We start from the raw sequence: 15001 nt of genomic DNA on the forward strand, positions 1-15001 counted from the left end.
TTTGATTAAAGTATTGTCTATTTTTCAGATGAGCCATCTACTTTTGCAACACTAGCAACGCACTGCACATGGATCTTGATCCAGCTAATTCAAAAGATAAGGCTTCTGCACAGTTTAAAATCATGACAAAATCAATACAGAAATTCTAACCATTTCAATACTTACTTCAAGTCTTCTAATGCTGTATCAAAATCATGAAAATTTTCCTGCAATGTGATTGCAGCAACTGCTGCCTCTCGATTTTCTTCAGGCAAATCTACAACCCCAGGCCGGAATGCCATCTTTATTTTCACAAAGGCCTCATTACAATCGGCAAGGAGGTATTTGGCCTTTCGGGAATAGATCCGCACCACACCCAGCAGTAAATGACCTGATGTTCTTAGGGCAAGCTTAACCTGTAGGAAGAGAAGGTGAGATGTTGATAGGTTGTGCAAAATGTTGATTTAGTATGTGAAATTTCCCTAAAATAACCAAAATGACCCAGAATAACAATCTGTATTAATTATTACAAATGGTGTTCTAACATCAGAAGTTACAAGATTACTGTGGATCTAAGTCTCTGGCATAGGACTTGTCCTCCAACAATCTATGATCTACTTAGAGTAGTCAATATCATTGCACTTTACGGCAACAAGATAGGGAAGAGGTCATTGTGCCAAGGGATGTAGAAGGGAACTTGTTTTCACAAGTGTCATTTTCACAATAAATATTAAGTGTTTTTTTTTGTAACCAACAGCACCAGAACAGTTGATATGGCATCAACAGGTGTACAAGATGTATTAAAGTTATACATAAATTCGGTGCACTTGTCCGGTCCAATCACCATGCTCATCACACTATTTCTGTACGTTGTAATATCACAAAAATCACAGGCATACTGAAGGCTACTTTTTAAAAATATCTTTAAATTTTAAGACAGGTTTAATGAAAGATTAAGGATTTAACAGAGAAAGGTGAGAAGTGTCTTCCCTTATATTATTATATAGAACATGTATGACAAGTAAATTGTAAGCAACTTATTAGCTTGTGATGATGAATACTGTAATCGTTATTATGTGTCTCTATCATAACTGGGAAAACTTTTTTAATGGGTACCTGGTTGTTCTTTTTATTACCCAGATTATTATCAATGGGCAGGTACCTGAGTTCCCAGGTACCCATCGACATCTTACTGGCATTATTCAAAAAGAAAGAGGATGAAAACATACACGCACATGCACACACACATTTTTGCTTCGTTTATCTCCCACTTCTCCCTGTTCTGTCCAAAAGGAGAAGTCACTTCTTCATAAAATTCAAGTCTAGCTAGTCCCCTGCTTCTGTATGTTAGGTTGATGAATTGATACCAGCAAGGGATATGTTACTGTGGAGCTGAGCAAAAAGTAAGCGAATTATTATGAGGCATGGCATGAATGAATACAGCCAAGTATCTTGTGGGATAATAATTCCTTTTGGAATGAAACTACTGCACAGGGAAACAAGACGGTAACTATACATTGCAGGGCCTCCCTTGGAAATATTTTTCTTTGTCCCACGAAATTTTCCAAATCAAAATATTTGAGCCCACTTTTTCAGCCATTTTATGTCATGATGCAGGACTTAAATATATGTGCAAATATTATTTTGGCCATATTTTTCATCTATTAAGAATAAAACAAGACTTTACATGTTCTTATTACATTTCAAAGCACATCAATATTCACCTCATTTTTTCCAGGCCATTTCTTAAATGCCTTCCTGAAATAAAAATTATCAACACTGGGTCCGTCAATAGAAATTCTCATTAAATTTTTCGGGGTATTTATACCCATAGAATTCCTCAAATTTGTTTTGATCAGATTATGGTAACTTAACCCCATCTCACAGTCACAAAATTAAGTCAAGTGCTAATGCGACTACAGTAACAGCAACCCACCTAGTCATCTCAATGAGTATCTAAGTGACCAAGCAAGCAAGGCGGAGAGTTTCATAATGCCTGTATTGTCCAAATTTTGTCATTTATTCCATAAATAGATCATTTTCAGAACTGCAGCAAAAAGTTTAGTTTTACATGTTTTGATCAGAATTGATTTTTATCAAAAGGATGGCCTAATTCTTGGATCGACTCTAGTAGAGTTGGTATATCTGGGGGTGGGAAGACCAAAATCGGATCTAGGGTAAATGATGGATATTTTTTTAGCACAATCTTACTGAAGCTTCAACAGTTTTACATCTACAGTATACTATACCTTTGGCTTCATGATGGCTTCTACACTGCTGTCTATATTGGTCTCAAAGACATGGGCTTTTGTCAATTTCTTGTCCCAGTGGGCTGCCAACCAGATCCGGGCTAAGGGCCCCTTCTTACTCAGCACAAAGTGTGCGTAAAACATGGTGCAAAATTTCTCTACTGTATCCTAGCCTACAAAAAAAGATGGGAAAAAATGTGGGTACCAAAAGAAAACTATGGCGCAATCAACAATACCACAACTCCCTAAACTATTAATAGTGTTCAGCCATGGCAAACATTATCACAAAAATAAATTACATTCAGAATAATCGTGGGCCAGCCAAAGTGGGTGGATAAAATACGTAAACTTTGCCATTTTCTATTAGAGAAGGGACTTTGCTAGTTATTTGTTTAAGATGCACAATCAGTTACAGTAGTTCATTACTTTTAAGATCTTCCCTCCTTGTAGAAAGCAAATTCTGATAATATAATGGTATAGCCCAATGAGTGCGTGATTAGGATTTTTAACGTAGCTTTAAGAATTTTTCAGTGATATCGCTACAATGTCTGCAGTGTGACAGTGTCTAGTGATGTCTAGCATTGGGGCATATTGCCGCAGACATGTAGTATGATGTCCCACCCAGTCACATTATCCTGACACCAGACCGACCAGTCCTAACACTAACCTTTTAATGCTGAGCGCCTAGCGAGGTAGCTGTTAGTACCATTTTTGTATGGTAAAGTATGACTTGGCCTGGGGATCGAATCCGTGACCTCCCGATTCCATGCAGTTTATAGTGAGGCAGCTGTTAGTACCATTTTTGTAAGTCTTATAGCCTAAGGTGAAATGTAGTCTATGTGGTGTTGATACCAACTGCGTCAACCAACTACATGTATTGCACATTCACAAGAATGTATTTGAACAATGAACAGTCCATTAACCCTTTCCGAGCAAGTTATCGCTATTTTATTTCCACACATTAGATCTACCATTAAATGATGAAAATATAAACTTTTTCGACAGCTAAACATCAATGTGCACGTGTGTGTGCTTTGTATTTTTAATGTAGCTTTAACGATTTTTCAGTCATATCACTACAATGTCTGCAGTGTGACAGTTTATAGTGATGTCTAGTGCTGGGGCATCATGCCGGAGATATGCAGCATGATGTCCCACCCAGTCACATTATCCAGACACCAGGTCGTTAAGTCCTAACACTAACCTCTTAATACTGAGCACCAAGTGAGGCATCTGTTAGTACAACTTTTGAAAGTCTTTGGTATGACTCTGTCGGGGATTGAACCCACGACCTCCCGCATACGAGGCAGACACTGTAAACATCAATATGTAAACAGAAATTTGCATTTTAAAAATTGGTTAAAACCACTAATTTAATTAAATTTGTTTCAAATGAAGGCCTGCCATGTTTGAGTAATTTTCTTTATAAAGTCAGTTTGAAATTGTAAGTGGACATAACGGCAGACATCACCATGTCCAGGAAACGCTACTTCATTAGATAGTGATTTCATAAATATTTCAGCAAATAGATTAAGAAAAGTATACAATTCATAGAAAGCAAAGTCTAATTATTAAGTGATTTAGCTTAAAATGTAATGATGCAAGTCAAAAATGTACTCAACAATCAGAGGCGTAGCTATGATATTTTGCGCCCGGGGACGAACTATAAAATTGGCGCCCCAGCCCCCTCCCCGTTTAATCACATTTTTGAATATTACCCTTGTTTACTTATTATAATGTAACGTTGTAAGCCTCATTTTGGCGCCCCTGTACCTTGGCGCCCGGGGACATATGTACCCCCCTGCCCCCCCCCCCCCCGCTACGCCTCTGTCAACAATACTATGTTGGGGAATTCGAAAAGGGCTGCAACGTTGTAAGGTCAAGGTCGTTTACTTACATTAATTTTTGTGAAAATATGAAAAAAGCAGTGAACCAAATACTACTTAACCAATGTATGTTTACGATAAGTATCTAGGCAAATAATAAACGAATAAATTTGAAAACCTTTCAGTTGATTGTTATAAAAAATCTACAAAATGATTTGTCATATTAAGAAAATCCCATTTTCTAAAACCAGATACATAACATGTTCTTGGTAGTGTAATTTGGTTAAAAAGAAGTGTCTAGTTTGGTCATAGATCGACAATAATGATTCAGTGAGTTGTGTAAGAATAGTTCAAGTAATGTTTAATTAGCAACAAAGACATCAGGATGAACAGTATTGTATTAACCCTTTCCCCCATAGACCATAGTTATCCAGTGCAGTGCGCTATAAACAGAACACCTATTACCTATTCGACTCCATATGCACAGGCCTGCCTGTTAACTGTTAAGCAATGTAGTGTATGTTACATTTAACAACAACTTTAACCATTTTACATTTTTGGTACACATCTATTATGTGTGGAAAAATGTAAGAGTTTTACAGCTGTGTAATTATTTTTCCATGGAAGAATTTTTTTATGTGCTTTAAAATCTTGAGAGAACTTGTTCACCGTCAAATCAGTGAGACAGCGTGACCAACTGTAGCTGCCATTTCTCGTACTAAAAATTAACAAGATTTTTTGTCGGCGTCTAAATCACTAAGTTATCTAATCTGATAATTTATAAAAACTAATTGCTGCCTACATCAATATCAGAGCCTTTACGTAAGTTATGGAACCTTTCATAGTTGTGATTCTAATCACGAAAACTTCGTAAGTACTGAATTAAATCCGCGACCATCATTTTGGAAGGTGGATATTACTAAACAGTTACTGTAAATAGCAGATGGCGACCAAGCATAAACCATCTGACGGAATTGTCATTCGAAAATTATGAATGTAGTATTTTATAGGGGTTTTTCCCTGAAGGTGGCGCTATGAAAAGCAGCTTAAAATGGCGAATGGAGTAAAGGTGTCCAAAGGCGCTTGCATGAGGTAAATGGTTAAGTTACTTGCACCTTTAATCCATATACATGTTACACTGGTTGTTTCAAACTAATTTAGAAATCTTGCTGGCCGCCATTTTATAAAGAACTTATAAAAATAAAAAAAGTGGTTGTATATTAAGCATTTTATTTAGCTACAATTAATTACAATGTGCACTTTTAAAGCCATATGGCCAAAATATACTGCATATATCCTCATCCAAACCAACGCATTTAAGTTTTGAATATAAGTGACATGAATGTAATAATTGTAAACGTGTATAAAATATGTTTATTATAATCACATAACATGCACTTTTTAACCTGAAAATAAAGTATTGCTTAAAACCAATATTAAATGGATACTGAGGCATAATCTTGATTAAGAGAAAGAAAACAATACATTAAATATTGTTTCTTGCATCCTTACCACTTATCCCATAATCTATTCAAAAGGCGAATACACTTGTCCCTACAAAACGTCAAGTTTAGCTCGACCCCTGATAATGTGACAGAAACAAAGTATTTATCCTTTTCCCTCCCTTTCTACAAGTTCAACAAATGTAAACTCCACACCACAATATGCAGAAATTTAGAAATTGTTTTAAAACTATGTATGTTGTGAGAATCTCTATAGTTGAATTTGACCATGGTATTTCCTTAATGTGCTTGTCACCGAACAATATATAAAGTGTGTCCTGTTTACAGCATGCATTCGTATACAAAAAAATTGAATTTTCTTAAGTGCATGTCAATACTTATGCCAATGAGACAGACAGTGAGTATATCATTCAAAATGTTATGTGGAATGAACTATGGAAATTGAACATTTGCTTGGGCCACAAAACAATAAAACATTGTGACATCATTAGCACTGGGATTTGGGAATTCAAAATTAAAGAACGTCAACGAAATTTGTCAACTGCTTCACAATGTCAATTTTAAATTCCCTAGGATTTGTTATATTAGTACTACAAGTGAAGCGTCAGGATGACGCGTGCTGTACGTTGCAGAAACAAACAGCTAAGCCCCACCCCCAACACGAAGCAGACGGCAACAAAGAAGGATAACTCATGCCAGTTATAAATATTCTTCACCTACGGTTATTGTTTATAAGTTGGTTCATATATGTTTCCCATAGATATATTCGTAAAATAATATGCCAGTGTAACATGTGAGAGGCAATTCATTTCTTGACAAAATAAGTTTAGGTTAGAGACAAATCAAGTCTGTCTTCCGGTACAGCACTACAGGCAAATGCCCAAAACAAGATATTTATTATTGATGTGTAGCGACAAAAAAAAAAAAAACAATCTATACAATATAAACAAGAAAGTAAGGAAAATTATTCATAAGATCGCCGCAGTTCTAACACAATAGTTCAAAGGATCTAACACTCGTGGAAACTTGTCTGGTCTGTTTGCATAATGCGGTCAAAACAGCGTCCTCGCGATAATAGGTAGCCAGTTCATTCAAAGTCATAAACACATTTAATATAGAGCATTACTTACCTTGATATAAAATAATAACCAACACTATACTTAAATAATATAAATCAATGCGATCAACCAAGATTAGGTGGGTGGTTACAAGTAATTTCCCTGAAATCCAACATAGCTACTTCTCAAAATGGCGTCTCTCACATATTCCCGCTCAAACAAGCGATTCGAAAACAGGACCTGTTGCTAGCATATCACAGTGCAATAAAAATAGTTCTTCAAAACTGGTTCGCATACAGCTGAAGACTCGTACATATAAATCCCATTCGAAGATACATTATAATGATCATATTTACAAATTTAAAAAAAGGAATGATGAAGTTTAATTTTTATAACATGCGCATACAGTATTAACATGCGCATGAATATAATCAAAACAACGCAAGTGCCCGAAATAAATTACATGATTGACGTGTTGAACACTCAGTTTAGACAGTTGTTGCTTTAAAATATATTTAAGTAAATGAATAGATGCTTATTTTTTGTTGAAAGAATATTATTATATATAACGGCAATAACTAATCATATACTTCAATTTTTAGACAGATTTTAACTGGAAAACCCCACTAACACAGATTATAGGTAGTCTCGGAGAAACTGATGACGCATCAAATATACAGTCGGGTCATGTGACATACGAATACTGCTATGGCGGATGCAACAAACAGTGCAATCAACATGTGATGTTCAGAGGTTTGAGATGAACATTAATTCCTTAAGTTTCTACACCTGTCTTGTGCAGGATTTATGTAGTAAATATTTAACTTAGATTCAGTATGGAAGACCTAGAAAATAATCTAGCTTGTCGTGAAACGAGGGATCAAGGTAGGTTTTGACGCACTGTTCTCCTTGTATTGTCATGTGAAGAAAACACATTTCCGTCTAGTAATTGTATAGTTTTGCACAATTTATTCAGTACAGTATGGGCAGATTGTTTTTTCTAGCCCGGATTTTGAGCGAGTATAGTGCAGATTTCACATCTGTTATAATTGGTGGTTTCAATGGAAGTGCATAGAAACACCGGAACGCACCGAAACGCCGGAGCGCATAGAAACACCGAAATGCACTTCAGTTATATCGTATATACCATAGTGTATATTGGTTGTGTAGGTATACTTCATATTTGTGACATTTAGTATTAATTACATAATAGATTATTATGTACTTTCTTTTGTTCAAGTGATGCAACATCAAACTAAAAAGAAGCTTGAAACTGCTCATTTTGGCGACAGTTCGTAAAGTAACTAAATTTAATATCAACAGTGTGCATTGCAATTTTGAATGCTGCAGCAATTAATAATAAACACATTAATATTGATTTTTCAAGTTGATTATTATGTTGTGGTTATTAATGATTACATTTTTCTTATTATCTTAAGTTCCGAGATGTGTGAGATTTGCACAACCCAGCAGGTGAAACAGCTGTATAGTTTAAGTATAAATATAATGAATTATGGTTTAAATGCAAAGAAACATGCAATAATTGCGTGTCAGATCATTTCCGTCTACCGTTTTTGAATTAATGCACAAAGACAATTTTGGGAGCATATTTCATATAGACCATTTTCAGGATTTCGAATATGGGTTTTTCCACTACAATATTTAACTCATGCACAATTGATGTAGGGCAATTTTTAAGCGATTGTCATTAACATAGTGCATGTTCGTGAAGAAAGTTTCAAATAAATTTTTAAAGGTTTGACATCTGTACACCCTTCACAGGCATATTGTGTTGAAAAAGCATGAGTGAATAGCTCAGTAATCTGCCTAAAAGAGAAAAGTAGATATGAGCACCAGGATTTGTGGACCCTAGGATAAATTAACCAGGAGGCCCCCATGAATCACAGATTGAAACAACGGTGGACCCCCTGACCGTTGTGGTGCCCTGGAATTTGTTCTAATCTGTCCGCAGTCCTGGATAGGACTTACAAAATTGGATGATCCATTTCTGAAAGGAAAGGGGTGGGGACAATTTTCTTCTGTGACCAGAGTTACAAATTGTACAAATCTACATTTATGTAGATGACTCTTCAAGCCTATATAATCACAAAAACATGAGGACTTGCAAATATCTTTGTTGCATATAATTAATTTCATAATGGATGGATGCTGACAGGTGAACACAGCATTATCAATGCCAACGTAATCAGATCCCAAGCCCAATCAGAGAAGCCACATACTGTAGCAACTGGCCGTTGCCAGTGTATTGCAGGATGAGTTTACAAACTAAAGAGAGAGTGAGAGAGGGAGTAAATTCCTTAGCCAATCCAATGTATCATAAGCAGTTTTGGGATTCACTTTCATTCCCATTTAATTTATTAACTAAATGGTAAATCTTTGAGGAATCTGCTTAATATGTGATGTGCCACCTTTGGTGTTCTTCCTCCACCATTAATACTGGCCGCCATGTATAGCCTATCATGTGCTGAAAAATGGCGTTAAACACAACAACAACAACACCTTTGGTGTTCATTGTTTGCTGCTAATTAGACAATTTAACTTGTTTATTTTCGGATTATTGATTGCCATGCAGTCATAAGAGGGACGGAGTAAAGATTAGAGTCACAATCCAGTAGCATAAAGCAATTGATACTCATTTATTGTTAAAAATACTTGACGAAAACATAGAGTTCAACTCGTAAACTTGTGGGATGGCATATATTGTTTACTAAGATCTGCAGCAGTCTAAAATAACAAATGTTCAATTCATGTAAGAAGTGCAGGTCACTTGAGTTGCCCTACATCAAATGCACATGACCGTACTGGATGTGGCTATGGGATACGTTTGGCCAGCTAAAAATAGTACCTGTAAGTGATCTATAACAAACAAATGTTTACAAATTAATATACAACTAAGGCAAGTTGAACTTGCCCACTCGGAGACAAAATAAAATTAAATGTAGCAACAACAAGAATAAACACATCCCAAGTTATATAAATTAAACTGATAAATCTTTGGCCTTGGCATTCAGCCTCATGAACAAAAAATGACGTATCATTGTGCAGTTTTACCTGACGTGCAGCACTCAAATATACCAAGTAATTAACACATTACTATAATATATATTCCAGTTTACTAGATTATTGTTGTTGTTGTGCGATTTAACGTCATTTTTCAGCAAACGATAGGCTATACATGGTGGCCAGTATTAATGGTGGAGGAAGAACCACCAACCCACGAGAAGCTACTGGCAAGCTTTTTCACATACCCACATTGGCTGAATCCGAGACTCGAACCGATACAGACAGAGGTGAGATGGCAGTGATTAGTAATGGTGAGTGCTTTAGACCACTCGGCCACTCGGGGCTCCCTACTAGTTTATACCTGTTTATTTACAAAGCATCACATAACCTGCCATAAAATTGTGATATAAGTCCTATTAATATGAAATTTAAACCGTATAAAAATTAGGAACTAGAAATGTGGGCATGAAAAGATACTAGTTTCATAGTAATCAAACAGTGGATTTGCTGTGTATGTGGTTATGAAAATAGCTGGCTAAATGAAGTTAAAGTACATACAAGGTTTTAAACAGAATCAGAAATTATCATGCAACAAGTGCATTGGTTGCAATGTACCATATCTAAAATTATGCTGTTTGCTTGTCTTTTGTTTCTGTTTTCTTTGTTCTGGTTTCTTTCCACGTGTCCTCAGAGCGATGATTTCTGAATGTCCGTCTGATGATGTTATGTATTTACTGTCTGTAAGAATGAATCGTCCAAATCTTGTGTCAAGTTTTTCACTTTGTTAGGTAGTTTGTGTCACCCAGTCCATCTTCAAAATTTGAAATTGCCTGTGAACTGTCCGTCCCCCAAGTCATTTAAATGAGATACAAATTATGTCATTGGCTTTGATTTCCACTCTACAATCTGCTTTAACACATGGTTGTTAGTGTATTTGTCGTCGATTAAATCCAGTCATATAGGTCCATTTACCATTGTCAGTAATTGATTTTTTAGCCTTGAGTGTCAAAATTCAATACATTTTGAGGAAACTTCCCTATAAAATTAGTCCATGTTATCACATTTCTCTTCAAAACAAATTGTGTCATCAGTGTCCATAAAATCTCCAAAATCAGTATAATTTGTCCAAATAAAGATTTCTGTCTTTTTTTGTCAACATAGTCATCTTTAAGTTTTTGCATAGTGTATTTGCGAAGGTGTCTAGTACATGAGTCGAATCTGGAAATGCGGTCATTATGTCTTTGACCATTGACGTTTCATCATTGGTTCCAATCACAAGTTTAGTCAAATCAATGTCTACTAATTTCATTTTTAAATGATGGAAAAAGTTGCAGTAACTCTCAAAGTCTTGCACGAATTCCGGTCCTATAAAAATTGGTGGTTGTCCTGTACGCTGTCTAATTGCAGAAAGTTGTTCATAAGAAGTCACTGTCACATGTATGCCACAGAGATTAAATGTTTTATCCACTCCTACAACAGTCTGTCCAGTGCAGTACATATTCTTTATATCAGTTAGCTGTTCATCGTCATAAAGTAAAATGCATGGTGTTTTTCCATTAGTCCGTATTAGAGCTCTTACAAAAGGATGGCTTCGTGTAATCATATTCTCAAGTTGCTGAATATGATCCACGACAGTTTTTCTATGTCCGATGGTATGTCCCTTCAATTTTTCTTATTTCTTTTTGTCACGTATTTGCTGCATTCCAGTGGGTCGCATCACCTCATCATATTTCTTCTTAAGCTTTGCATAGATCATTTGTGGTTTGTCTGTAGCATGTCCTTTATTTCTGTTGTTACAAAGTCCAGTGTGCGTAAATATTCTGATACTAGATCATTTGTCATTGTGTTTATTTGGAAAATTTATTGATTGCTATATGTTAACTATGAATTTTATAATCCAAACTTACTGAATAATGTAAGTAATTCAGCAGTGTTCATTTTTATGACATTATATGCACAAACATTATTAATAATCTGCACACCTTTATTCATAATTTCCACGCTTGTGTTTCTCTTGTGTAGATCAAAAGATGTACAAAGAAGCTGGTTAGGCAAGATTATTGAAACGGTATTACAATTCGAGATTAAATATGTGGCTATCAGAAAGTCTCATATGATCAGAAGATTTTATTGGGTATTCAAAAAAACAAAACAATAACGTACAAATCTTAAATGACATGCATAAAGCCAAGTCCAATTATGGAATCGAGAACTGTTACAGAAATGTAACATCTGTAAGAACATTACATGAAAGCAATTGAACTTCTTTCAACTGTTGGTCCAAAAACCATAATGTGAGATCTATGGATAATGAGCATTCACCAAAACAGCATACATTTTCTTTGTGCAGAAAAACCCCCTTATGTTAGATAGTTGTATGGTTGAAACACCAATTATTTATGTTGAAACAAGATGGCAGTGTTCGTCATGTAAGTACATAATTCAAGGTATTTGTTTTCAATATCTTCATCTTTAGATGACGTGAGAAAACATTTCAGTACGAACAGTAATTTGAAAGCTACATAAATTATCCCTGTATAAGTTACTCAACATATCAGGAAACGGAAAATAAGAATAGTTCATTAAAAGATATATGAATCTGAAATAAAAGTATAATTGATGATGGATAAAACATTATGAGTGAAGATCGGAAAGTGGCATAAGTATCATATCTGAAGTTTACAGATAATTGTTTTGGGGTGTCAGGAGTGCCTCAGTAATCGTTACAAAAACTGTTCAGATCGTATGACACATGAAGCTCTATTGAGACAGGAGGCATGGGAAAGCGATGTGATTGCAGAGACTTGTATTTGCATCTCAGTTGGGATTATGTAAGTGTTGTGACTTATTAAATACTAATTATGCAGAAAACATGTGAAGGAAGTTTGAAATGCATAATGTGATTGCTGATCCTTTCCTGATAACGGCACTGCAATTTGTATAATCTGCAAAGGTCTGACGTTTGCTGTCAGTGGATACATAGGGGTATTGAAGAAAAGCTGTCATAAAATGAAAACTGCTTGTACTTTTTTCTTATTATTATTATCATTAAACAGTCGATACAGAAAATGTAACTGCTCTGAATCACAGGCCAAATTTTTTTTGTTGTGATGTAAATTCCAAAATAAATATGGAAATGATTTGACATGCCATTTTTTGCATGTATCTTTGTATTTAGATCGTTAAAATAATTCTTGATAGTTTGTGATAGTTACACTTACACTGTATGGCTATTTAAATTGCTGATTTTCATGAAGTTCATTCATTATGGCATTGTTAATAAATCATTACTAATATGTATTTATTAGTAATAGATTTAGCATTAAACATAAACTTAAGTAAAAATTGTATTGATACTATTAATAGTAAATGTTATTTTCTTTATATATAAAAAATGTCACAAATTTCACAATTTCCAGCTATGGTACTGTATATGATATTACATTGTGTTGCATTCCGGTGTTTCTATACACCGGTTTCACTGATGTGTTATTTCGGGGTGGGGGTGGTCACATAATTGGCCAGGCCCAGGGTCATTAATAATAAATAGGACTTTGTATAGCACATAATCTTTAGAAGATGTAATTGCTTTACAACATTAGACAACACCTAAAACATATGATATGATTGCAAAAAACAAACACCATGAAATTAAAAAACAAAACATGCTGAAAATATTTAAGGTAGGAAGTATTATTAGGTCTTTAAGCTTGTTCTTGCAGTCAGCATTTCCTGGTCCTGGTATGCAAGAGAACATAGTTTTGCTTTCATAATGGTGTTTTAATAATAATGGTAATTTTAATGGGTATCTCATTACCTGGGTTAACTAACTAATTATCAGTATGCGCTAAAGCAATAGCTGAAATTATTTTTGTTAGTGATAATTGCACTTGTCAGTTAGTTGTTCATTTGAGAATCAAAGATGACATTTTCTATTTTGTGTGTGTATTTTTGAATTTTTATGGTAGCTTTAACAATTTAAGTCATATTGTGATGTCCGGCACTGGGGCATCATGTTGCAGACATGTAGGATCATGACCTACACAGTCACATTATACTGACACCAGGCTGACCTGTCCTAACAATAATCTCTTAATGCTGAGTGCAAGTGAGGCGGCTGAGTACAATTTTTATGTCTTCTGTTATTTTTATAAATGTTTGGTATGATTTGGGGTTTGAACCAATGACCTCCTGCATCCAAGGCAGAGCTCTAACCACTTAGGCCACTTGAGGTGACCTCTTTTTTTTTGTACATGACTGATAAGTATTACAAGCATTAGATATGGAAGGCCTGTAGTCTTTGTTTCAGAGTGACGTAGTAGGATGGTATGCAACAGGGCATGGGAGTGTATGGGAATTTAATGTTAGTTAGCAATTTCAAAATGTGCAGGGGGAAAAAAGATGTATAAAAAAAATTAATAGTTTTTATTTTTTCAGAGAATGAGTCAGTTTGTAGCAAATGTATTATGTTGCATTTGCTGGGCAGCTGTCTGCCAGCTGAAATAAATATTGTCTCATATGTTTATCACATGATGATGAGCAGGTCTGTGTTTTTATTGTTAAAGGCATCAAACGTAAGTTTGTGTAATAACTGAAATTATGTATTTTGCATTGTTTTAGTGTTTTGTGAAAGTGTAATTGCAAAAAATCTGTAAAATGTTTTATCATAGTTACTAATTATAGTAAGATCTTTCTCTTAGATGGATACAAGCACAATTGGTTATCTGTTTAGGTACAATCATTGAAAGAAAATACGAGTATATGGTGTTTCTTCACAGGGTACGTTTTCATAATCGTATGAAATCTAGATATCTTAACTTGGATATAAATACTGTATGTTACTGTTTGTGTCGGAAAGCTTAACTTGGGTATGTTAACTTCGATATACATACTCTATGTTACTGTGTCATAAATATTAACTTGGATATGTTAACTTCTGTATACATGCTATATGTTACTGTATGTGTAGGAAATCTTTACTTGGGTATATTAACTTGGATACACATACTCTATGTTACTATGTGTGTGTGTCATAAATATTAACTTGGATATGTTAACTTCGGTATACATACTGTATATTACTGTATGTATAGGAAATCTTGGTATGTTATGAATGTGGTAACACAGTAACAGAATGAAGCAAAACCTACAATTTTTGTAAAACTTGACAAATAATTTAACTCATTCGGCCCCAGCACTGTTTTTAGTATCTCCGCTGATATGCCTCAGAAGCACAAAGCTGTGTCTGGCTGCTTGTGCCCCATAGTTTTTACCTGTTTGAAAACATTGTGCACATGCATTCACTTTTACCTTAATTTCTCTTCTTATATCCAAACAAAATCCACGAAATTTTCACTCTTTATTTCAAATGAATTTGTCGACACATTGATGTAATTTTTTCA

At 34.9% G+C, this 15001-nt stretch overlaps 2 protein-coding genes across 5 annotated transcripts in view; one reads left to right on the top strand and one right to left on the bottom strand.

Annotated features, from left to right (window-relative positions):
* Positions 1–6792, bottom strand: part of LOC149783159 (double-strand-break repair protein rad21 homolog) — a 50769-nt gene extending 43977 nt beyond the window's left edge. For 2 of the 3 annotated variants that reach the window (XM_089931397.1, XM_089931395.1), the window contains exons 1-3: positions 6648–6792; positions 2229–2401; positions 166–395 (exon numbers count right to left, since the gene is read on the bottom strand). In XM_089931397.1, coding sequence (XP_089787523.1) covers positions 166–395; positions 2229–2372 — 374 coding nt within the window. In that variant the 5' untranslated portion in view covers positions 2373–2401; positions 6648–6792. The remainder of the gene's footprint in view (positions 1–165; positions 396–2228; positions 2402–6647) is intronic. The other variant, XM_089931396.1, reaches the window with a different exon arrangement.
* Positions 6793–7106: 314 nt separating this feature from the next.
* The window catches only part of LOC149783160 (uncharacterized), a 90940-nt gene continuing 83045 nt past the window's right edge, over positions 7107–15001 (top strand). For both annotated transcript variants that reach the window (XR_016413561.1, XM_089931399.1), the window contains exon 1: positions 7107–7460. Coding sequence is in view for 1 of the 2 variants with exons in the window: in XM_089931399.1 (XP_089787525.1) it covers positions 7412–7460 (49 nt within the window). In the remaining variant the exon portion in view is untranslated. The remainder of the gene's footprint in view (positions 7461–15001) is intronic.

The sequence above is a fragment of the Sinohyriopsis cumingii genome, chromosome 14, assembly GCF_028554795.1.
Source record: "Sinohyriopsis cumingii isolate HCF-2022 chromosome 14, ASM2855479v2, whole genome shotgun sequence".
Classification (NCBI taxonomy): domain Eukaryota; kingdom Metazoa; phylum Mollusca; class Bivalvia; order Unionida; family Unionidae; genus Sinohyriopsis; species Sinohyriopsis cumingii.